At 55.8% G+C, this 23,778-nt stretch overlaps 9 protein-coding genes across 9 annotated transcripts; 4 read left to right on the top strand and 5 right to left on the bottom strand.

Annotated features, from left to right (window-relative positions):
* Positions 1 to 724: 724 nt before the first annotated feature.
* Positions 725 to 1,538, top strand: CGGC5_v009723 (uncharacterized protein; the record flags this gene model as incomplete). Its single annotated transcript, XM_032021831.2, has 4 exons — positions 725 to 792; positions 869 to 958; positions 1,034 to 1,281; positions 1,516 to 1,538. 4 exons carry the CDS (start codon positions 725 to 727, stop codon positions 1,536 to 1,538), a joined length of 429 nt encoding a protein of 142 aa, XP_031881254.2.
* Positions 1,539 to 2,323: 785 nt separating this feature from the next.
* pepB (Penicillopepsin-3) lies at positions 2,324 to 3,709 on the bottom strand (the record flags this gene model as incomplete). Its single annotated transcript, XM_032021832.1, has 4 exons — positions 2,324 to 3,153; positions 3,218 to 3,345; positions 3,411 to 3,528; positions 3,667 to 3,709. The coding sequence occupies 4 exons, from the start codon at positions 3,707 to 3,709 to the stop codon at positions 2,324 to 2,326; spliced, it is 1,119 nt and encodes a 372-aa protein (XP_031881255.1).
* Positions 3,710 to 5,121: 1,412 nt separating this feature from the next.
* On the bottom strand, positions 5,122 to 8,190 carry hyou1 (Hypoxia up-regulated protein 1; the record flags this gene model as incomplete). The annotated part of the gene is made up of 1 exon (XM_032021833.1): positions 5,122 to 8,190. The coding sequence occupies one exon, from the start codon at positions 8,188 to 8,190 to the stop codon at positions 5,122 to 5,124; it is 3,069 nt and encodes a 1,022-aa protein (XP_031881152.1).
* Positions 8,191 to 9,543: 1,353 nt separating this feature from the next.
* Positions 9,544 to 10,386, top strand: TR (Tropinone reductase; the record flags this gene model as incomplete). Its single annotated transcript, XM_032021835.1, has 2 exons — positions 9,544 to 9,605; positions 9,660 to 10,386. 2 exons carry the CDS (start codon positions 9,544 to 9,546, stop codon positions 10,384 to 10,386), a joined length of 789 nt encoding a protein of 262 aa, XP_031881154.1.
* Positions 10,387 to 10,576: 190 nt separating this feature from the next.
* Positions 10,577 to 12,655, bottom strand: CGGC5_v009727 (Heterokaryon incompatibility protein 6, OR allele; the record flags this gene model as incomplete). The annotated part of the gene is made up of 3 exons (XM_032021836.1): positions 10,577 to 10,790; positions 10,880 to 12,446; positions 12,517 to 12,655. 3 exons carry the CDS (start codon positions 12,653 to 12,655, stop codon positions 10,577 to 10,579), a joined length of 1,920 nt encoding a protein of 639 aa, XP_031881284.1.
* Positions 12,656 to 13,438: 783 nt separating this feature from the next.
* CGGC5_v009728 (uncharacterized protein) lies at positions 13,439 to 14,011 on the top strand (the record flags this gene model as incomplete). Its single annotated transcript, XM_032021837.1, has 2 exons — positions 13,439 to 13,609; positions 13,664 to 14,011. 2 exons carry the CDS (start codon positions 13,439 to 13,441, stop codon positions 14,009 to 14,011), a joined length of 519 nt encoding a protein of 172 aa, XP_031881149.1.
* Positions 14,012 to 14,248: 237 nt separating this feature from the next.
* gpi3 (Phosphatidylinositol N-acetylglucosaminyltransferase gpi3 subunit) lies at positions 14,249 to 15,994 on the bottom strand (the record flags this gene model as incomplete). The annotated part of the gene is made up of 4 exons (XM_032021838.1): positions 14,249 to 14,252; positions 14,311 to 14,319; positions 14,486 to 15,460; positions 15,516 to 15,994. 4 exons carry the CDS (start codon positions 15,992 to 15,994, stop codon positions 14,249 to 14,251), a joined length of 1,467 nt encoding a protein of 488 aa, XP_031881150.1.
* Positions 15,995 to 16,359: 365 nt separating this feature from the next.
* Positions 16,360 to 18,993, top strand: dbp6 (ATP-dependent RNA helicase dbp6; the record flags this gene model as incomplete). The annotated part of the gene is made up of 1 exon (XM_032021840.1): positions 16,360 to 18,993. The coding sequence occupies one exon, from the start codon at positions 16,360 to 16,362 to the stop codon at positions 18,991 to 18,993; it is 2,634 nt and encodes an 877-aa protein (XP_031881164.1).
* A 241-nt stretch (positions 18,994 to 19,234) lies between these two features.
* Positions 19,235 to 19,984, bottom strand: CGGC5_v009731 (putative oxidoreductase; the record flags this gene model as incomplete). Its single annotated transcript, XM_032021841.1, has 1 exon — positions 19,235 to 19,984. The coding sequence occupies one exon, from the start codon at positions 19,982 to 19,984 to the stop codon at positions 19,235 to 19,237; it is 750 nt and encodes a 249-aa protein (XP_031881163.1).
* Between the last annotated feature and the right edge of the window lie 3,794 nt (positions 19,985 to 23,778).

Raw genomic sequence — 23,778 nt, forward strand, 5'->3', positions numbered from 1 at the left:
CGGCTGGTGATCCAAAACCCATGTGCACCAACAGGCGGCGGCCCTGATGTCAGGCACCGCTCCGCCTGGCTTGGATGTCGAGCGAGCGAGCTTTGGTGTCGTGTCTCACGCAGACAGCTGCTGCACTGTCCAGTGTCCATGTCCATCCATGACCACGTCCAAGATCCAAGGTCAAGCCGACTTGACTTCCCCTCCTCCCCTTGCCCCGACGGGAGTCTTACAAAGTCCACCTCATCCCGCATCTAAAGCCGGCTTGCTGCTCCCTGCCTTCTCGTTCTTCTCCTCCAACCTACCTACCTAACCTGGAACCCACCACCTCCCACCACTCGCCAGTACCAACTCTCAGCACCACCAGCGATCCCCTTTTCCCTGCCGCTTGCAGACGAAACAACTATTCGACCGCCTTCATCCTCGTCTCCCGACGGCGCATTCTTCCAACATCTTCACCGCATTCCAACTTGCTCCCGTATCACTGCCCAGCAATTCTTACACCATCTATCTCACTTACCCTCCCCACCGCACATTTACAACCGCGTGCCTGGGTTACTAGTGTGACAGGCACCCTGTCGATACTGTCAACCGCCCACTAGTCGCTGATCACCCTCCCTTTTCGTCGACCGCGAACCCAGCCATATCCTTTCCCTGGTTCCTCGCCGTCCTTCCCTCCAACTTCAACTCTTCAACTTACCGCTTTCTTCTACACCACCCGTAAAACACCGACGAAATGGCGCAAAACATGACCGACGCTGAGCTCGACCGCGACTGGGTTCCCAACGGTCGCCGCCCGCAATCGTGCGTACCAATTTCCTACACCCTTCCAGTTCGCTACTGGACTCACCGAGCTGCTGTACTGACTGCCAACTTGCAGTACTATTGCCCGCTCTTTCTCCGCGGAGCTAATGGACATTTTCCGCATTGAAAACAGTGTTGCCGACCTCGACGAGAAGGTTGTCCAGCGGTACGTTGCAGCAATTATTCTGGCAGCTCTCCCACCGCCAATCTGAGAGCCAACTACTGACGCGGTGGTCCACAGCAAGCAAACCGTTCAGACTCAGACCAACGAACTTGAGGCCCTCGAGCGTCGCATTCGCGAAATGGAGGAACGGCTGAAGAGCAACGGCCCTGCCCAGAAGCCTGCCGAGCGCCAAGCCGCCCATGATGCGGTAGCAGCCCTGTCCAAGGAGGCCGAGAAGGTCAGATCACGACCAGGTACGGCGCGCCAGAACCAGCCTCATGCCCCGTCGTCGGCGAACATGCCGCCCACACCCACTGCCAGCGAAGGTGAATACGAATTCGTCGGCAAGGATGACCTTGACGACGACCCTCCCCGACACTGAACAGCTACTCCCACAATCTGCCAATTCGCACCATACCCATAATACTATCACCACCACCACCACCTCCCGCCTGAGTCCCCCCTTCAAGCACCGCAACCACCACAACCACGGGCAAGCCACGGCGGCCACTTATTCCTTGAGGCCATAAATGCTGACTTGCTCGGTTTCTCCCTACCAGACGGTGATCGCGAACGGGCGTGAGGATAGAGAACCCTTATTTTAGACTGCGACACCGGACTCTTTTAACATGAACGCTCGAGCGCAATCCCGCATATACCCGCACTCTGCGATTTATGGCCACACCGAACCGCGATGTCGACATTGGATTTTCGGTGCTTCTCACGCGGGACTGGAACCTCCATATTGGATTGCTCGCTTGCGCTTGGCAAAACCGCATGCCGAAGATCACATTTTGTGACGGGACGTCGCTCGCTATACCAGCCCTGAGCCTGTGTAAGGCACCAATAGGCATGACATTCCTGATCAACGAAATCGTTTGCATTTGGCTTTTTTCTCTTGCTGCCCCAAGGGCTTCGCTTTTTTTTTTTTATCCATCACGTCGGGGAGTTATAGCATGCATGAGTGGTGGTCCATACGTGGACAGGCGCCCTCTGGTCACTGAGACCAGCGGAAGAAAGGGCATCATCTGTATATACCAGGGGAAGAAGTGGAATTCACTGTGATTCGTTATGACATTTGGCATTGCGCAAAAGGGTCCTCAGGTGATGACGCCGACTTTGGCGCGTAGCCAAATTCCACACAGGCTGCAAGATTGTTCGTCGACCCAGGTTGTTGGTGAGCTTGGGCAGAGGATCTCGCCGTTTGCGAGCAACCAAGGATAAGCAAGGGCTGGGAGCACATTTTCTGCTTCTAACGGCTTTCAAATTACTAGGGTTCGCTCACTTGAAACAGCCCGCATTCCGATCTATCGAAATATTACATTCTTCCGCCCACGCGATGTCCTTGGTCCGGACCGCGGTCTCATCTCACAGCTTGCAGGTGTTGGTCAAAGAACACACGTCGAGTCCCTTCGGTCCGAAACTAACGAAGCTTCCCGTGTCGCCAAAGTTGAACTGGACATACATCGTCTTCAAAACCACTCCGCCAAAGATGCCATGGTCGTTGCCACTGGGCTGGATACCACCGAAGCACTTGCCGTCATTACTCGAAACTGGACCAAGGTTGATGTACTCCTTTGGTAACGTCCCGTTGAACCCACCGCTGGTAGCGAACTCGAAATCCGGAATGCCGGACGCAATGTTGCAGGGGAACAGCCACGCCCTCAGACTCGGATCGAATGTCGCGCCGGGGATCTCGGCGTAGTACAGGGCGACCAGCTGCCCCGGGATGAGGAGCAGGTTGCTCCCCGTGTCGACGGTCGCGGAGAAGGGCGCGCTCCACCACACGCCGTCGGCCATGGACGTCAGGCGGAAGCGGGCGACCTTGAAGTCCCAGTGCGGGGACCCGGGGACGGGCGGCTCGTCGACGAGGGTGGTGCTATCGCCGCTGCGGCCGGAGCCGAAGTCGAAGAAGCCGAGGGAGGAGTTGTGACGCAGGTCGGCGCAGATGGACGGGTAGTGCAGGTCCTGCTTGAGGCGGTCCATCATGGTGGGCATGGCGGGCTGGACGGCGGAGGGGCCGGACTTTGCGATGCCGAGGACGCCGCCGAGGCCGGTCTGGTCGACTGCGAAGTGGCCGGTGACGTCGACGGCGGACTGGATGGTTGCGTTTGTGATGTTGAACCAGTTTTGGTCGGTGAGCCCGCCGATGCGGAGGTTGTCGAAGTAGACCTTCCCCGAGACGCTACTGGTGTCGTCTGAGGAAGGTGGTGCTTTTGTTAGCAGAGTGTGGTTGGGGGTAGGGGCGGATGGGTGACGGACCATCTGTGAGGTTCCAGCTGAAGTCTGAGAGTTCTTGGCTTGCTCGTGACTTTGAGGGGTCGTAGAGGTTTGGTCTGCTGGCCGTCGCGATGGACTTTGGGAATTGGGTGTCGGTGGAGAAGAGCCAGCTAGCGGTCATGTCAGTTTCAGCATCAGGAAGTGGGGAACAGGCTGTCTAGGAAGGATGGGTTACAAGTCTGAGACGCTGGAGTCGATCCTCACGGAGACGGGCTGCGCGTCGGGCGTGCCGAGGTAGATCTCGCTCAGCCAGGCGTCGTTGTTCGCGGTGCTCGCGGCGGGTGCGATGCCAGCTGTTTGGTTTCAGCTCGTGTTAGCGGTGGTGATCGGCCGTCGGAAACGGCGGAGGCAGGGAGGAAAACTTGCCGGAGTATCCAGCTCGTCGGGCGAGGAGGTGCGTCTCCAGGCCCTCCGGCACGGGCACGTCCCACCTGCGGTAGGCGGCTGCGAGCTCGGCGGGGCCGTCGGGGACATGGTGCGGGTTGGCGCGGACGGGGATCGTGAGGGATCGGCCCCGGGGCGGGACGGCGGCGGCGGCGGCGGGGGGCGCCGGTGTGGCTGTGGCGAAGCACCCGAGTTGGATGAGGGAGAGCAGCATTGTTTTGACCGTCATTATGGTGATGAAATGCTTGGGCAGGAATGATCACGGTGCTTGAGAGACTCTCTCTGAATGGAGTGGCAGCTTCGTAAAGATAGGTCTGGCCGGCTACACTTATATGTGACCAACACAAACATACATCCCTTCATGGCCTGATGTCTTGCAACCGTGTTATATGACACCTTGAGACCGACAGGAGGCCGCTCCCCGCAAAAAGACGGTGATCTCATCTGCCAGCGAGCGACATTTGTGCGTTTGTTTGCCTCTGTCTCGTGCAGAGAAGAGTCTTGGGGGGGAAAGGAAAAAAAGAAGTTTGTCTTTCCCTGTCTGGACGATCGCGCATTGCCCTTTCAGTGTGTTACGGGGCGCAGCGGATCCAAGTGCCGGTGCAGACACCCGTCTCGCGTGTGGTTGTGTAGGAAAGGGCAACTAAAGAGGCAAGGAAGGAAAAGACAAGTTGTGGTTTTGAAGGGAAGGTGATTCAGGGGGTGATTTGATGGTTGGTGTTGTCTTATCATGTGGTCTCACTGTGTGATGGGCAAGCGGAGGGTTTGTTCGACGAAAGGGAAAATTCGTTCCTTTCTTTTTGGGAGCAGCGGAGTTGTGTTTGACTGTAAGGCGATGGACGAATATCGATGATTGTTGATTTTGTTTATTCTGTCATCCTGTCGAGAAGGTGAAAGTGTGCGCCGAGGATTGAGCCGGGACCGACGGGTGTGTTTCCCCGGAGGGACCTTGCTGGCGATGGTTTGCTCTTGAGATGAGTATGTTATTGATGATCTTGTGGTACGGGGGAAAGGGGGGACTCGGTGATTATGGGTCGGGCCGTTTTTTGGCGATGACTGGGTCGGACGAGGACAGTCATGCGGGATGCGATGTTTGGCGTGCTGGGGACTGACAAATTGACGAGACGGGGCGATCGGCAGCCTGCGTTACCTGTGACTATTTCGGTGCGCGATGGTGAGTGTTTGCTACTCATAGCGTATTCACTCGCCCGTCTCGGCTACTTGGAATGGCGACGTTTTATTGCCGTTACTGGTTTCCCTCGGTAGTATTTGGCCTTTTCTCCTGAATGACATTTGCTACATCACAAAGTGCAAGCAGGCTCACCTATGTTCATGGTCGCATAGAGTAGTAAAGAGGGAACCAATTTCACACAGCCGAGTTGAGATTTCACGGAGCAAAATGCGAACCACAATGTCTTAACTTTTTGAATTCATCTGCTAAACGCCTAGGTATTGTATGTATGCTTAAACTTCAAAGCAAAAACCCCTCGTCTACAACCTCTTCACAACTCATCGTGCACCTCCTCCTTGGGCGGAGGGGGTCCCTGGTGCTGCTCAAACTTCTTCAGAATCTCCTCCAGCTCCTCGTCGGTCGGCGCCTCGCCGTCACCGCCGTACTGGACGTAGCTGCCGCCACCAGGCAGCTCAACGGTGCGGCCAGCTGCTTCCGGCTCGGTGGCGGAGCTCTTGGCGGGGATGGTGGTGGTGGACTTCCCGTTGTCCGACTCGGTGGACGCGGTGGCGGTGTTGGTCGTCGAGGAAGAGGTGGCCGACTTGGTCTTCTTGTTCTTGGCGGCGCTCTTGCTCGCCTTCTTGGACTTCTGCTCAAAGTGCTTGACGCCCTTCATGGCGAGATCCATGCCGGCCTTGTCGAGCTTATCGCGCTTAGCTTGGAGGTCCTTGACGAGGAGGACCGGGTCAGCGGTCGCGGCGAGGGCGTCCTGCTTCTCCTCCATCTGCTTAAGCCACTTGAGGGTGTCATCGTACAGATCCTCAACGACGTCAATGTCCTCACGCTTGTACAGAGGAGGGACGGGACCCTTCTCCTTGACGACATCTTCCATCTTGCGCTCCTTGTCCTCGTCATCCTCGAGGTCGTCAAAGTCGGCAGAAGGAGCGGGAGTCTCGGTGGAAGAAGGGGACGCAGCAGAGGCCGAGGCGTGCCACGCGTCATACTCGTCAATCTGCTTCTTGATGTTGCCGACGAAGGACTGGGTAGAGTTCAGCGCGTCCTTGAGAGCCTGGATAAGCTCGGGGCGCTTCGCGGCCTCCTCGCTCCTCTTCTGGATCTTGGAGACGGGGTCGTGGAGCTCCTTGTACTTCTTCTTGAGCTCATCCTTGGTGGCATCGGCGCCGTCCTCGTAGAGCCAGTCGCTGGCCTCGCTGTTCTTCTTCTCCAGGGTGGCACGCTCCTTTTCCGTGGAAACGGCAATGAAAGCCTCGTTCTCGAGGAGGTCACGGACCTTGTAAGTGAAGCCCTCGAGCTGGTTAAGGGCCTCCTCTCTCAGACGGCGAGCCTTGTCGGAAGCCTCAAATGCCTTGAGGCGATCCTTGGACTTGACCAGCTCATCGCGGGAGATCTCAGGACGGCCGGTCTTCTCGAGAGTGAAGTCGACGGAGATGACGACAAGCTCCTTCTTGGGGGCGGCCTCCTTTCCGTCAGCAGCCGCGTCACTGGGGACGGGAGAGGACGAGGCGGAGGTAGCGTCAGTCGCGGTGGAAGCGGTGGTGGAAGACTCAGAAGAGGTAGACTCGGACTCAGCGCCATCCTCGCCGTCCATGACCTTCTGGTCCTTCTTGCCAAAACCGAACAGGTTCTTGACGCCGTCAACGAAGCCCTCCTTCTCGGGAGCGTCGGCCTCGCACTCAACAGTGGCCTTGGTCACCTCAACCTCGCCGTTCTCGCTGCTAAGCTTGACACCGACCTTGAAGTGGATGTCGCTGTCAACGCAGGAGTACTTCTCCTCGAGCTGCGCAACGGTGGCGGTGAGGTTCTTGGTAGTCAGAATCTTGGTGTCCTGCTCGGCAGAGTCGACCTGTTGGTAGAACGTGACGGAGAAGTCGTCGTGGTTGGTGAAGGTGACGTCCTTAGCGACACCGCCCTGGGGAGAGATGGGAGACCACAGACGCTGGTGCTGGAGCTTGTCCTTGGCGTTGGTCCACTTCATGCCGGAGGCAAAGTTGGCACCCTCAGAGATGCGGATCTCCTTGACACGGAAGCTGGGGCTCAACTCAGCAGCGCGGAAGCCAGCGCCGAAGACGGCGGACTCGTCTGAGTTGACGTTGCTACGGATCTTCTCGGCAGAGCCAACGACAGTCTCCAGCTCCTTCTGGACGAAGGGCGTGCGGGAAGCACCACCGTGGAGAATGACTGAGGTGAGGTCGGAGAGCTCGAGCCCGGCCATCTTGAGGGCGTTCTGAACAACAGCACCAACACGAGCGGCGTGGCCCTCGGCCATCTTCTCAAAGTCGGCACGGCTGATCTTGTACTTGAAATCGACGTCCTCGTAGAGGCCCTCGAAGCTGGCGCCGGTCTGGGTGTTGGCGCTGAGGACGTGGCGCAAGCGCTCCGCTTCCTTGGTAAGCTTTGCGATGGCGCGGCCGTGAGTCTTGACCTTCTCAGACTGGGCAGAGACCTTCTGCGCGCCCTTGGACTCGACGAATTGAGAGACCATGTCGTCAATGATGAGAGAGTTCAGAGCGTCACCGCCCAGGGTCCTGTCCCAGCCGGAGCCCAGAACGGCAACCTCCTGAACGGTCTTGTTGTACTTGCCAACATCCTTGACGGTACGGCTCTGGAACTTCATGACAGTGGCCTTGGTGGAACCGGCGCCCATGTCGAAGACGAGGTGGTACTCGGGCTTCGCGCCCTCGTTGATGTTGGGGAACTGGCGAGAGGTAGCGTAGTTGAGGCCGACGGCTAGACCATCGCTGATGAGGCTGAGAACCTTGAGGCCGGCGAGGTCGGCAGCGGCCTGAATGGCGCGCTTCTCCTCAATGGTGAAGTAAGGAGGCACGGTGAGGACCATGGAGCGGACGGCGGTTCCGGCACCAGCAGCGACCTCGGCGTTCTTCTGGATCGCCTGAAGCTCCATGGCCAGCAACTCCTCGACCAGCCAGGCCTCCTCTTCCTCGGCGAAAGACTTGCTCTTGAACGCAGCTGTTCCTCGCTGCTTGTTTTTCTCGAGCTGCAGGGCGGGGTGTCGGGCAGCGTACTCCTGGACAATGGGGTGGTCGACAGTGAGACCGAGGATGGTCTTCAGGTTGGGGTAGACATCGTGGGGGAATCTGGCGGCGAGGGCGACGGCGTCGGAGCCGTAGAGTCTCTCGGGGAAGGATCCGGACTTGGGGCCGCTCGAGAGGGGCTTGAAGGTGACGGCGGAGATCTCCTTGCGGCGGGAGTCCTTGGTCAGGACAATGTCGAGAGGAATGCCAGGCTTGACCAAGGCGGCCTTGATGTACTCGGTACCAAGGTCAACACCCAGGACTGCAGAGACGGCAAAGACCTGGGCAGAAAAGAAGAAAACGCAGCCGAGGAGTATCCTCAACGGCGAGGGCATTCGTTGCGCCATTATGTGGGTGGGTTGCGCCCAAGGGCGCTGCGTATACGGTTATTCGTAGAGACGGGTTCGGTTGGTGGTGCCTACAGGGACTGCTGGATAAGTCCCGGCGAGAGGCTTGGGAGACTCGACTGCGCGGTGGGTGTAGAGAACGAGACGTAAACAAAAACAAGAGCGAGACAAGAAAGGAAAGGGAGGTCTCGTCGTAGTTATGACCCAGAAGCAGAGAGGATATGGACGGCACGGAGGGTCGTCAAAAAAGAGACGTGAAGGTGTCCTCTACTGGATTCGCTGCGGTGCCATCCCCAGACTGGGTCCTGCTCGGCAAGGTTAGTGGTCCCCCTCGTGCTAATGGCTTACCTGTCCAGGCGAAGAGGACAGCTGTAAGAAAAAAAAAAGTTGTGGCGCAAACTCCCGGCAAGCTGCAAGGCTGACTGCTCGATAAGCACGCGATTGGCGCGATAAGCCTTAGGCCCGGGAGTTGGTGGTGGCTCCCCGGCGATGAGTGGGGCTCTTGGACTCGGTCAAGCCACAGTTAAGGGGCCGACGCCGAGCTTCCATCGCATAAGTCTATGTCAACAATGATGCTCTCACGGACGAGACATTACCTAAAGGTTACGTGACTGATGACACCATTCAAAGCGGTCAGTAGCCGCGGGCATTGAAAAACTCGTTATTGCACCTGTTTGCATTGTACTCGAGACGGGTTTCTCTTGGGTTCTTGCTGGCGGACCAGGGCAGCTGCAGAAGGTGGTCCGTACAAAGCCACATGGAAGCTTCGCGATTCTTGCTAGGAAGAACCCCGGACGCTGGGGCATGGGTTGAACTGCTCTGCCCATTACAGTTTGGGACGGCGGAGGTTCAGGGCCGTAATCCAGCCAAGACATTCGTTGTCAACCTGGCACTAACACAACCCCACTCACCATGCAAGTTTACGTGAAAACATGCAAATCATGGCTGACAAAATCAGTGGCAAAACCAGAACTTCCAGTGGGAGCTATTTTTGCGCATTTTCCAATATTTGCACTAACCGTTGCTTTTACTCTCTTGAGGACCAACGCCGAGATCTGAATTTGGCCAGCCACTATCTTTGACTTTCATCATTGGAGATCGCGGGGTAACAAAGCTTCAGTGGGGCAGCTAATGGCGGGGTCAAGATGCAGTCGCTGAGCTCACTGGAGAGCAAGTCCGTCACTTCACCAACTCCAGCTGTTCTCAACTTTGGCTTGGAAGCAAGCTTACGAAGAAAATACATCTGAATTTTTTTATTTTTTTTTTTCAAAACTTGAATTCACGTTGAGGTGCTCAAAGATCACCTAAACCTTCCCTCCTATCCCTTGCCTCGGTTCTACCCCACTATCCAGCATGGGGCTGGTTGACAACGAAGTCGAGGGCCGGCTTGCTCTCGTCACCGGCGCTTCTGGTGGGTAAGGAACTCCGTCAGTCTTTTTTTTACACAACCAAGTTCTGAGTGTGTGTAGAATTGGAGGTGCCTGCGCCAGAGAGCTCTTTGCCAACGGGGCGCACTTGGCCCTGACCTGTTCGTCTGAAGGTACCCGGAGCAAGCTCTCGGACCTTCAAAACGACCTCCGCTCAGAACAGACTAAGGACAGGCGAATCTCGTGTTATGTGGTCGACATGTCTTCATCCAAAGGCATCGAAGAGCTTTTTGCGCAAATCCTCGACGAGCACGGGCAACACCCCGACATCCTCGTCTCCAACGCTGGCACGGCTGGCTTCAACAACAAGGCAAACCCGCAACTGGAGAATATCTCTCTTGAAGAGTTCGACTTCACCTACTCCATCAACCTCCGCGCTTCATTCCTGCTCTGCAAACTCGCCATGCCCCATATGGCTGCGCAGCACTGGGGCCGCATCATCTTCGTGTCGTCCATCTCTGCCATTGGGGGCGGCATCAACGGCTGTCACTACGCTGCCAGCAAAGCCGGATTGACTGGGCTGATGAAGAACCTGGCTTCCAAGCATGCCAAGGACGGGGTCACGCTGAACGATGTAGCACCGGCCATGATTGGCGAGACGGGCATGATACCCGACGAGAAGCGCGTCGAGGGCACGCCGGGAGATGTGAAGAACATCCCCGTTGGCAGATTGGGAACCCCGCAGGAGTGCGCTAATGTCGTGATCATGCTGTGCAAGACTGGATACTTGACGGGCCAGAGTATCTTGCTGAGCGGCGGTCTGAAGTGAACTCAGCAGTCGGACTCTGCCATGCCCGCAGAGAATTTACGACGGCTTATTCTTCTGTATTAATATCTCTAGTAATTTCCTTTCAGAACCCACGAGTCTGTGTGGCGAATGATAACTAACCGCACAGTCTGTCTGCCTTGTCAGATTCTAACATTTGAGTCGGACGTTGCCTTGAGATGCCGAGGACTTTTCAAACAAACTCGACAAGTGTTTGCTTCAGGACTTTCTTCTCAGCGCCTGTAGCTTGAAACGTCTCACCGTACATCATTCCATGAATATAGCATGACCCAAGGATGTGGTACTTCTTTTGATCCCCCACGACTGGCCTGATTATCAGAGGCGGTTGAACAGTGGGAACAACACAAATCAAGTCGCCGGGTTGAATCAGAGGTGTCCCCGTCCCGCTAAATCATATGGCTTCAGTGTCAGTGGTACTCGGATGTACAGACACACTCAAATTTCAACTATCCCAGTAAATGATCAGATCACGTACCAGAAGCCACCCTTGGTTGTGAAGAATCGATCACCATTGCAGCATCTCACAGCCCGCTCCACAAACGAAACGGTCCGCGGATCTGCCGCAGAGTTCCACGTCCGGAGCCAGCTTTTCCGATTGAGGTAGTCGTATATGAGTGGGCATTTCGCCCGGCAATGCTCCTCAAAGCTGCGAGCAATTGCTCCGCTTCTCGGAAGCTTGCTCTCAGTTTGTACGGCATGTAAGAGTGTGCAAGCAAAGGCAAGGGCTTTGTCGGGATACGTCAGTCCAACGTCCACCTCCGTCTTCTCCAAGATCCCCCAATACTCCTGTATGATGCTCGGCTCTTGGGAGAGAAGAGACCTTGCAAGGTCCACGCTGATCTTGACGTCCTCTGCCGAATTGTCGTCTTCCTCCGTACGCTCTCTTCCAATCACCGTCCCGCATATCTCACCACAGAGATGAATGCTGTCAAGGATGTATGCGTAAACCTGAAGAGATGAGCCCTGTACACCAGATCCTCTTGATGTCTGTTCCGCGCCCCAAGAAGCGTCATATCTGTTGTTTATTGTCCAGTGTCGTCGGCTGTTCAACCGAGGGCACCACGAGGGCCCCTCAATCAGGTCTTTAGGAAACCGATGCCAAATAAGGCCTAGAAACCGCAGGGAACGGGAGCTCATCTGCGAGAAGAGGCAAAACTTCAGCTCTGGCAACGTCCTGGTATAATCAGCCTCGATCAAAAGCTCCCCATCGCCCGACCTCGCACGCGGATGCCCGAGGAAGGCAAATACGAGATCCCTCTTATCCGTAGCCCGCTGCCCGCCCCTCGCGCGGAAAAGCACATCCTCGAGTTCCAACACGCCGCCATCCTTCTGCAGCCGCGCAATCCTCTTCAGAATGTGCGAGGACGAGTACCACGACCTCTCAACGTCCTCCGTGAACGTCGCCCAGACGAACCGGAACAGGCTGATGATGTGGCCCGCCTTGAAAACAAGACCGCGCGTGATCTGGTTATTCCGTACCCACGCCGCAACGAAGTCCAGGACCTCGGTGAAGTCCACCGTCGACCTGCCGTACGCGAGCAGCGCGCGCCGGGCGAGCCCGACCTCCTGGAGCACCCAGACGCGCTCGAACCAGGGGCGGTTCAGCATGTCCACGGCGCTCTGCAGCCGCGCCCGCGTGACGGGGCCGTAGCTGCCGTCCGGGGGCGCCCATCGCTTGATGGTGTGCGGCGATATTTCAAAGTGCCGCATGTGCTTTGCGGCGACGAGGTTGAAATCGCGGATGACGCTGAACGCTTCTTCTGCGGCGCGGCCGTTTTGGTCGTCGTCGCCGAAGCAGATGAGGACTTGTTGGGCCTGGGAGTAGATTTCGCCCATGATGTTGACTTGGGAGCTCTTCTCGAACTTGTCATGCTGGTTCATGCAGAGGGCGTCGACCCAGAGTTGACGTTGCTTGGTGGGGTGTCTGACTTGGCGAAGGGCTTGGAAGAGGTTCGTAGTGACGGCGACTGAGACTCCATGGCAGGTTATAGTCTGGACCTCATCGAGGTTTCCCCAGACGTAAGAAATTGCTTCATAAGGCTCTGTCGAAGCGACTGGTTAGCGAACTTGGTTTCATGCATGGCCATACTCCGCATCATTCTGGATGATCACCTGTGTCGTAGAATGCTACGGAGCGTAAAGAGCACTTTATGGGGTCCTCGAAAGTTCCCGGTTCAAGAATCAAGATTCGAGTCCATTTTCCAGGTGGCAGAGGCTCGTAACACAAGAGTGTGCCCATGGCCTCAGCCATCTTGTGCAGAGGAGACTTGGCAATCGCGAAGACGCCGATTCGAGGAGGTGCTTAGCCTATTCTGGCCATGAGACGAGATCTCACTTGTAGTTGGTAGAACTGCATGAAACTAGGGCCCACGCTGCAGGGGCATTGCACCCTATCAAGACACATCTAACAGTTCTCTCACCCACAGCTGCAGTTGTCTCATAGATCCTCGATTGAATTGCGCCATACTGCGAGATCTCTGCAAGTAGGTAGATGTTGGATCCGAAAGAAAACAAAACGACTTTTTCTATACTTTTGTTGAAAGGACGAAGCACTGTGATATTTGGGCACTCAAACAGCCTAAAACTTGAATAAATAATGCGAATTGTCAAGTTTCGTGTACGTCCTGCTAGACAGAGAGAGAGGGGGGGAGGGGACTGAGATACCAGAGAGGGGACAGTATGAGTTCTAATACCGACAGATGTTTTTGCTAAACTCATCTGACTAACATGCATCGCCTCGGAAATCGTAGCCGTAGCGGCACATGAAAAGTAAGCGGTCTCAAGATCGTCAACATCGGCACGATCAAACTTGTCTGAGCGGCTTACTCAACGCGGGGTTGCAGAAGCCGCGGTCAAAGGCACGCACCAGCATTATTAATCTCACTGCTCTGAGCCAACGTCGAATTGCCTCATTCACATGTCTGTATCCAAATAGGTGGCTAGTTGACAACAACCTGCAAAGGGGCATGAAACCCGTAGAAGATAATTCATAACCTTGTTTTAAATCAACAACACATCCAGTGCAGATACAACCATGCCTCTCTACGAAGTCGCCCACGCAATTCCTTTGAGTCAACCTCAGCAAGACGCCCTCGCCGAAGCAATCACCGAACTCCATAGCAAAAGATTCACCGTCCCGCGCATGTTCATCAATGTCATCTTCGTAGACACCTCAAACACGCCGACATACGTTGGCGGCAAACGGGTTTGTTAGCACCTTTGGTACCTCAACCCGAACAGCACTAACACAATAGCATAGCGTCATTCGAACCGCATCACAGGCCGCACTCGCAAGGGCTCGCGCACTCGAGAGGATTTCAATGCCCTCTGCGGGGAGATCCGCGCTGCGTGGGCACGCATAGTTCACCCAGACGTCACAGATGGAAAGCTGCCGCCACCAGAGCTTGAGCTGAGAGCCGTCTTCATCACAGGGGAGCTCATTGCGGGTATGAAGGCCAGTTTCATGACTCCGGCCGCCGGAGAGGAGCTTGCGTGGGCCAAAGAGAACTACCATGCATTCGAAGAGAGGGCGCATGCGGGAGACGAGGATTTTGTGGATTTGGTTGCTGAGCTTCGGACGTGGCCTGGGTTTGATGTTGCGCGCTGACGAGGTTGTATCGAATGATAAATTGCTCAAGACAGGACGTTCTCTCGTTAAGTTCGTTCAATTATGATTATGGCTGATAGCCTCTGGTAACTGGTCTACTATATGAGGCATACGCCATACTTTCTTTCTTGAATCTTCTCTCATGCCAGCGTCAAGGGCGCGTCTTCGTTCATCAGTTTCATTCGGTTGGTGATCTGAAACTCTGTGGATTAGATCCATGGGTGAGTCCGCAGTGATTCAGCTTGAAGATGTCAGATGATTTCGAAAGGCAATGTCCCAGATCTTGGATCGAGACGTACCCTAACAGACTAATGTCCGCGTATCGGTATCATCCGACACCAGTTGCTCCCTGGCTTCATTCCTTAGAAGGACGTTTGCAACGCCCAATTTGTGAGGCGTTTATTTTCATGGCGGTCATACCGTTCTTCCTTGCCGCGGGGTATTCGCCTTTTCGGCAAGCTTAGTAACAATCACCAGTCGTTCCGATGAGGCCAATCTTCCTTAGAGTCTTCTGTCTCGTCGACAACTTTCCGCGGCCACTCAGGACATATGTCGATCTTATCTCGCGGGAACCAAAGCTCCAGAAGAAGAAAGAGGAGGTAGTCGATGATACAGACGAGGCAAAAGAGTTTGCCAGCCCAGATACCACAACCGTAGTACCGCTTCAACCGATCGATGAGCGCGAATGAACGCACTCGACTGGCGCCGTTGGCAGCGTCAACACCGTAGAACTCGGCCTCGCTCAACTCTCCAGAGATACCGTGGTAAACTCGCTCTGTTCGAAGGGCTACATTCGTCCAAGAATACATCTTTTGGACTTGCTCGTGGAAACGCTCCGTCCGCACCTTATTGGCCCTCAGAGCAGCAATAGCCTTTCCGGTCGCGAAAACGAGGTCTTCTTCCTCTGGTTTTGCGAACACGGTCATATGTGATGGTAGCACCTCGGGGATGCCTCCGACTTGGGTGCACACGACATACAAGCCGCAGCTGGCTGCTTCAACAATGACGGTTCCGAAGGCTTCAGTCAAGCTGGGGTGTAGGTAGATGTGGCCGCGAACCATGACGTCCCGCACCTCTTCGTGGCGGATAGGCCCTAGCATCTCTACCCTGTCTTGTAAGACATTCTGCTCAATCATCTGCTCAAGGTCAATGGCCTTGGGGCCAGAGCCGGCAATGATGAACCTCGTGTTGGGGTGGTTTTGAAGAATACTGGGGATGGCGGCAGTCAAAAGATCTGTTCCCTTATTATAGAATAGACGAGATATGACTACAATAGTGATCATATCATTCGGGCCCAGATGATGAGCTGGGGGTGGGTTTTGCCCGAAGGACTGTCCGGTCTCGGTGGATGGGTAGTCGAGGGGGCGAAAGTTCTCGGCGACGACGGCATTCGGGATGACTGAGACCATCAGAGGGTCAAGTGATGCTCGCAGAACAGTGTTTTCCTTGCTGCGTCACTGAATTAGCTTGGGTGTGGGAGAAGTGCTACGCGGCGCAAACATACCAGGTGTGGCTGACGCAGACGACGTGGTCCACGTCGCTGAGGGAGAACTTGAGGATTTTGTTCGTCAGGATGCTGGTAGCATCCGCAAAGCCAAACAGCGAGTGATCTGTGAAGACGGTACGCAGACCCATGGTCCTACCATGGAGAATGGCCTCATGACACAAAGTACTCAAGCTCGCATGGCCGTGGACAATCTCGATCTGCTCTCGGATGAGGATGTTGCGCAGGATAGGGAAGGCCGAGAAGACGGTCGGGAAGGTCGCGGATCGGAAGACGACGAAGAAAGGGACATGATAGACTCTAATTCCATTGGTCAAGTTGCGCACGCCGCTGCGGCCCTCGTATGAGTGGGTTATGATGATGACTTTGTGTCCGCGATCGATCAGCTTGGTCGACAGCTGGTAGATGTGACTTTCGACTCCTCCTGGCTGCGGAAAGAAGAAGTCGCTGACCATGGCAATGTTGTATGTTCGAGCCATGCTGATCAGCTAGTGCTCGGCGTGAGCATCTGTCACCTCCAGAGATATTGACGGTGCATTGTACGCGACCAGATCGCGCATCCGTCGTCGCATTCGCGAGTGGTGCAGTAGGGAGGCATCTTAATGACCTGCTAAGCCATTACCCCCCCTACTGACGTTAAGCTCTAACGTGGGTAGGGGGCATCTGCTTCATTGCGATAAGAAGTTTCGGGCAGGTGGTATGAGGCGGCAAAATCGCGATAAGCAACTGCTCCCAACTTTTTTTCGAGACTTTGCGCCAGGTGCCCCTCCGACTTGACTTTGTAGCCAAGCTGCGCAAACCTCCAAATTGGTCCGCAGAGGTTCGCGAAGGCGCAATTGACAAGATGTACGCCCGTTACGTGCCTCCAAAGAAACATGCGGCTGCAGCACCTCCCGTGGCGGCGCCGCCTCCGCCGCGCGAACCAACACCTCCTGCTCCAGAACCAGCACCCGCGATGAACGACGCAGTCAGGACGGGAGAGAACACCGCCAGCCCGTATGCACGATATGTTCCCTCAAAGAAGCCGAAGTCGCGACCTTCGATTGTTAGTGTAGCTCCGGAGGACGCGGAAGCTTTGTCTCCTGCGATGAAGCGCAAGCACGAAGTCGAGGTCGAGGCCGAGGTCGGGCAGGAGACGCCAGCCAAGAAGAAGAAATCCAGAAAGTCGGAAGAAGTAGCGCCGTTGGACGACATGGATGTGGACACGCCGAAGAAGTCCAAGAAAGAAAAGAAAGAGAAGAAGGAGAAAAAGAACAAGAAAGACGATTCAGAGGAGCCACAAGTTGACGCCATGGATACCCACGCAGACGACGAGGCCGGTGAAGGAGAGGAGGCGGGGGAGAAGAAGAAGAAAAAGAAGAAGAGGGATTCGGACAATGCGGATGGACGCGATGACGACGAATTAAAGGAAAAGAAGGACAAGTCTAGAAAGAAGAAGAGAAAAGACGAAGAGATCACCGAGGAAGACGACGCCGTTGCAGCGCGACACAAGAGCGTTCTGTCCAAGGCATCCAAGTACCTCAAAAAGGCCGCCGACGGTTCCCACGACGAAGACCCGGAGAAGATGGAAGTGGACGAGGAAGGAAAGGAAGAGACGCCAGAGGTGGAAGAACACGGCCTCGAACCCCTGCCGCAACCCGAGCCCGCTACTCTCGATACCTCGAAACCCTCCTACGAGACGCTGCCACCCTGGCTCGCTGCACCCATCCGAGTGGCGCCTGACACACGGACGCCGTTCTCTGAGATTGGCATCAACCCGAAAGCAGCTCAGATCTTGGAATCGAAGGGATTCAAGGATGCCTTTGCCGTCCAGACCGCCGCGGTTCCGCTACTTCTACCGTCTTGCAAGCACCGTCAAGGCGATCTCCTCGTCGCGGCTGCAACTGGTTCCGGAAAGACGCTGGCATACGCTCTTCCCATTGTGCGGGACATCAGCCAAGGTGCTGTCACGAGGCTCCGCGCTCTTATTGTCTTGCCGACGCGTGAGCTTGTCAAGCAGGCGCAGGAGGTTTTTGAGCTGTGCGCCGGCGCATTCGATGGTCGTGACCAGAAGAGAGTGCGCATAGGAATCGCCATTGGTAGTCAGCAGCTCAAGTACGAGCAAACAAATCTCATCGAGAGGGAAGAAAAGTACGACCCTGAGGCCTACCAAGCTGCGAACCAGCGGGAGCTCGAGGCGTGGAAGGATGTTGAGGAGGTAGACCCTGAGACCGAAGATTCCACGAGCAGAGTGGAAGCTGGCTCGTTGCCTGATCACATCGTAGACTACACCTCCAAGGTTGACGTTCTGATCTGCACTCCCGGTAGACTGGTCGAACACATCAATCTTACTCCAGGATTCTCCCTGGACTACGTGCGTTGGCTGGTAGTCGACGAAGCCGATAAACTCCTGGCGCAGAGTTTCCAGGGCTGGCTGGACGTCGTCATGCCCAAGCTGCGGACGAAGAAGTTCAGCGCGAGAGACTTCCCCGACTCCAACCTCTCTGGTGTGCGCAAGGTTGTTCTGAGTGCAACACTTACGCGAGACTTGAGCCTGCTAAGCGGGCTGCAGCTTCGCCGTCCTCAGCTCATTGTCCTGGAGGGCGAGAAGGCGGATGGCACTGCACCAATCGCCGAGCACACTCTGCCCACGCTACTGAAGGAGTCTGCCATCAGAGTCCATGATGCCAACCTCAAGCCTCTGTACCTTATCGATCTGCTACTGGGCGGGCATCTGATGTCCGAAGCCAGCTCTAAGGCGGAGGCCACTCCTACAGCAGAAGACGACGACGACACGTCTTCTTCGGACGGGTCCGACGACACCTCATCAGACACTTCTTCAGAGGCAGATTCGGACACCAGCTCAGAGTCAGACTCCGACACTTCCTCAGACTCCGACACTTCCTCAGACTCAGACAGTTCCTCAGACGCCAACCCCACACCCTCCAAGCCTCCGAGAAAAACACCCGCAGCCTTCACAACGACGGCCCTAATCTTCACAAAATCAAACGAGTCCGCTCTCCGTCTCTCTCGCCTAATCTCCCTCCTCCACCCTTCCCTCTCGCCCTTCATCGCAACCCTCACCTCGACCCAAAAGACGTCCGACCGTCGCCGCGCCCTCCGCGCCTTCGCCTCGCGCCGCTTGCGCCTGCTGGTCGCATCCGACCTGGTCGCCCGCGGTATCGATCTGCCACAGCTGGACAACGTCATCAACTACGACCTGCCCGCCAGCGCCGCCGGCTACGTTCACCGTGTCGGCCGTACAGCCCGTGCGGGACGCGTCGGCGCGGCGTGGACTCTGGTCGAGGACGGCGAGAGCGGTTGGTTCTGGGGCAAGATTGCAAAGGCGAGCAGCGGGATCCGGCGCGCGGCAAAGGTCGATCGCTTGCGCATCGGCGACCCGGAGAGCGGTGGGTTCGCGGACGAGAGGGTACAGGAGTACGAGGATGCGCTGGAGAAGTTGGGCAAGGAGGCCGGCGAGGCTAGGAGGCACAGGTAGTGCATTTGTTGTAGAATTTGATAATAATACCATTTCCAAGCGTTTTGAAAATCCATGTGCCTTTATTTCTGTACTGCGATCACATACTACACGTGCTTTTGAACTCGCTTTCATTTCAGATGGTTTCTATATCGATGTTTCACTTTAGCCGACATCTATCTAATCAAACACTTCAAACGGCTCGAATAGACAGGGGGTCTTGTCACAATATAGCACGCAAATCAAGCTCCATCTTACAGACCTACCATGGAATCTCCCTCCCATCATACAAAAACAACTTGCCGCTATCCTCCACCCCCAACCCACCCAGCAACTTCAAAATCCCCCGAGCACAATCCGCAACCTCGACCTTCGCCCCAGGACCCCCCGACTTCGTCTTGACGTGCCCGGGATCGACCGTAACCACAACCACGCCCCGCTCCTTCAGCTGCATCGCCTGGTGCACCGTCAGCATGTTCAGCGCCGCCTTGCTGATGGCGTACGGCGTCAGCTCATGCGGACACACGCCGCTGGTCACCCATCCGAAGCTGCCGGCCCCGGACGTGATGTTCGCCACGATGGTCCTTCTGTCTTGCTGCTCGCCGCCGTGGAAGAACGGGAACAGCACCTGCAACGTCCGCGCGGGCCCGACGACGTTGGTGGTCATGTGCGTCTGCAGCGCCGCGGCGTCGAGGCTCAGCGCCCTCTGCTCGGTGTTCTGCAGCGTCGCGGCGTTGTTGATGAGCACGTCGATCTTGGTAGGGCCATCGCCCAGCGCGGAGGCGACGCGGGAGGGCAGGGCGGCGAGGGATTCTGGCGAGGAGATGTCGCATTCGAGGACGTGGACGGTGCCTTTGCGGTTGGGGCAGGCTTGGATGGCGCGGAGGCGGGCGACGTCGGCGGCCAGGGAGCGGACGAGGGCGAGGACCGTGGTGGCGGGGCGGAGGCTTAGCTGGGCGACGTATTCGAGGCCGATGCCGTCTCTCGCGCCGGTGATTACGTATGTGGGCATGGCTTGATGTGTGATGTTTCTGAATTGGGCTTTGGCTTTGAGGCTTAGGTTGCACGGTGATGTTGCCAAGGCTGTGGAGGATAGGAGGTAGGCTTTTATGGTGAGCGTGGCTGGTTATTTTCGTGGTGTTTTTGATTTCAAATGTAAAGATGCTATCCAATGACGGATGTCACATGTGTAGTCTGACTTGGACGCGGATTTCATATTCCTGTTGCTCTCCGTAAGCTGTCTTCGCATTGCGCTTGAAGGTTGCACGAAGACGACGCTTGGTGGGAGAACATCACCATGAGGTGGATTGGTAATGCGTAAGCATCTTCAGCGGCATGGTAAATAGGCTAAATACCGTTTCGAAGCAAGGATTCGGCAAGCTATATGCTATTGGATGGATGACATTATAAGCACGCGACATGCGGCTCGGACTGACTTGTGATGGAATTTTGCTCGTCAGGCGCCGGAGCTTTCACCTTCTTGACTCTCAGCTGCATTGTTCACTTATTCTTCATACTCATTCGGCTCTTTCGGTGTCATCAAGAGTAATCTTGCCAGATCTACTGTGCTGGTCGAAGGCGTCACCCTAGTTAGCATGACCGGTCTTGGTGGAAACCCGGCACCTGCAATGTAGGCCCCGGCGTGTGCACGGTGTCCGGGTCCGTAAATGCGGGTCCCTTCCGATCGGAACGGGGCCGGATGTTGATATGCGCGGGCCGGATCAGCTTGTTCCGCTTCTCAGCCCAAGGGTTAAGCCGATGAGGCCATCTCGTAAACAAGTGTTCACGAGCTTCTTCCTTTTGGCACCTCGTGCACGGTCTCACGACGCCTCGAAGCTGGATCTTACCCCTTTCTCTCCCCCCTACTTCAGGATCGTACCCAAGCTATCAAAGTAAGGGAGCGGCAATAATTTTTTTGGATCCATTTGCCTTCGTATATCGTTTGCCTCTTTCAACGCTATGCGTACTGACACAGCCTCCAACGACTCCAAAGCCAAGACTCAGCTAGGAGTCGGCAAAGCTGCCAGCCGGGCAACATTATGGATAGGCACATTAAGACCCTTCCTTTGTGTTGGCGGTGTTTGTCCGGTACTTGGGCAGAGTCGGTCTGGCATCGCTTGGCGCGGGCGGCGAAAGCGTTGGCAGAGGGAGGCACAGAGGCGGTTGGGGTCCCTTAGCTTGGCCGGGGTTGGATGGCTGGAAAGGCAGACCGCCACAAGCCACAGGGTTCACAACCATCGAAAATGAGCATCAGACTTCAAGATCTTTGAGTTTGAGGGGGAGCTGGAGTTGGAGGTGTTGGTCGGTAGTGTCTTCCGAGTTCAAGGTTAGATTTCAGCCTGACGTCAGAGAGGTTACCCCTGCGATTTGGAAGGCAGAGTTTTCCTGAGGGTTTGACAGGCGCAACAGGCTATCAAACACAGCTTCATTTTAAAAGCGTCTTGGCAAACAGCATTATCGTAGCTGGCAGCGCCAGCATCGCCATGTGGGAGGGCACGTGTGAATGCTCTGTTGTTTGGATGGGTGCCCTGCCAAGATGCTGTATTCGCTGAAACTCTGCCTCCCCTCTCGCTTCAGGTAATCCGTGAGTTTGGCGGCCTGTTTTGTGGTAGTGCAGGTGTTAGGTGCACCACACCCAGCATGTGTTTCTGTGTGATTTGTGTGATTTGAATGATGTCAAACTTGGTCTTGGCAAGCGGTGTGTTGTGCAAAGAAACAACGCAAGGAAAAAACAACAAATCGGAGGTGACGGGGATAATCAGTGAGACGACCAAGGGTGGCAGTGCAAGAAGATTGTCCGTCCGCCGGGCGATTTTGTGGCATCGTCATTCAACAGTATGCGTAGAATGGATGTCCATCCATCCCTCTCTCCGGGGCGGCAGTTGCCATCGACCTGACGGGTGGAACCATCAGGCCTGCTTCCCGCCTTTTCTTTTTGGCTTTTGGAGGTGAAGTTCCGGTTGGGTGCAGCTGGTCGGTGACGATGGCAGGTTCCAGGGATGTCGCCGACTCCGCGGATCGTTGGTGTGGACTGGGCCCAGCACCAGTTGGCGGCGCTGAGTTCAGCATCTGGGCCTTTCTGGCGCATCTCTCGAATGCCAATGCTTCTCCAGTTTCAAGAAGGATGAGTGATTTCGATGATCCAATGACGGTGTTGGACGGAGGACGGAGAGTTCTAGCAAGATCAGACCAGGTCCAGGTCGTGGCGGATGCTGGGATGGCATGGCTGCTCAGTGGAAGCTAGATCATCAAGCTCTCGCCTCACCTCAACCGCTGGCCATGTGCGGGACGGCATGTACCGCTGCATCGGAAGAAAGGGTGCTGGGTAGCATGGCGGCAACGTGGGGACGGGCATGCGGATCCCTTTCGCGGGAGGCCGGTGTGATGGCCTGTTGATGTGAGGGTGATATGTGTTGGGTAATTCGGGTTTCAATATTTCTCGCGCTTGCGCTTTCTCAAATCTTTGCAGAAACCTCCGGACTCTGACTCTGACTCTGCAGAGCACTGAACGACATGGCAAGAGCTAACCTCGGGGCTTTGCTGCCAAGGGCCGGACTGTGGCTCATGTTTGCGGTCGGCGGCCTCTTTCGCCAATGTCTCGGCGAGCGGCTCGTTGTTTCTCGCGAAAGCCCATCAGTCCACTCACTTACTGCCTGCCCTGATGCCCAGAGCTTCGCTTCGGGTGCTCCAAGCTCCCGTCCCGTCCTGCTTCCATTGCTACTGCTCTAGTCTGCTGTGTCTGCCATCTTATCGCTTTATCTAAGCATCCGAGGCATTACATGGAAGGTGGGTGTCATTTTGGCTGCAGCTTGGCGTCACTCTGCCGAGGAAAACAACAAGGAAAAGTTGTAATAGCTACTAGCTTGCCAGAACACTTTGTACGCATGAGAAAAAGACTTCCTCTGAATACTGACCCAACCTGGCTTAGAGGCCGCTGCAAGGCAGCACGAGCCAGCCATCTAACTCGAAAGACGAGTTTGAATCATTTTTTAATTCCACGGTGGCTTGGCGCCCCCTTTCGTGTGTTTTGTCGTCAAGTCATGTATGAGCAGCGCATTTCTCGCTACAATTACCTGGGTCCATGATCCATCATGATTGATTGATCGCTTCTCTCCCGTCCCTCCCCTGCCAGCACGCTGATGAGCGCTTCTTGGCATCATCACCTGGCCAAGCCGTCGCTCAGCAGCCAGAGGTTCCTCTGCAGCTTTACGTATAAGGCGCCAGTGAGCTTCCTTGGCAGCTCCAAATGCTTGGCAGCACCATGCTTTTGGTCTGGCTACTTTCTGGGGCTGTGCCTAATGAGCCAAGCCAGCCCAATGGATGACCCAGCCAGTTGATATCTCATCACCCGAGCCAGACTTGAGGAGTGCGAGAAGTGGGCGCCGGATGCATGTTGTGGCCCAGCAGCCGAATCTCTCTTCCTCCCAAAAGTCCTTCTCCTCTCCGTCAACTCCCTACCCAGGTAGTCTCTGAAAACCGTGTGGTCTTGTTACCTGACCTGCCTGACCTGATTGCTGTCTTTTGGCAGGTGCTTGTTGCCATCGTTGCTACCATCTCCTGTTACTGCACATCCATCGGCGCCTTCCAGTAACACCTTCTGGAATAACATCATTCACCCACGTCACCGACCTACCTTAGGTTGCCATCGTGACTTTTGTACCGCCTCGCCAGTGGGCTGTTCATCGAAACTGCCGGCGGCTCCTTCTCGTTTTCGGAACCTCGGCTTCCAACCTTACACTACACGCCTTCACCTTGTCAGTTTGCGCCAGATAATTACCGCCAGATACCGGTCTGAAGAAGGTTTGC

Source organism: Colletotrichum fructicola (assembly GCF_000319635.2).
Source record: "Colletotrichum fructicola Nara gc5 chromosome Unknown KSG_Nara_v1_contig05, whole genome shotgun sequence".
NCBI lineage: Eukaryota > Fungi > Ascomycota > Sordariomycetes > Glomerellales > Glomerellaceae > Colletotrichum > Colletotrichum fructicola.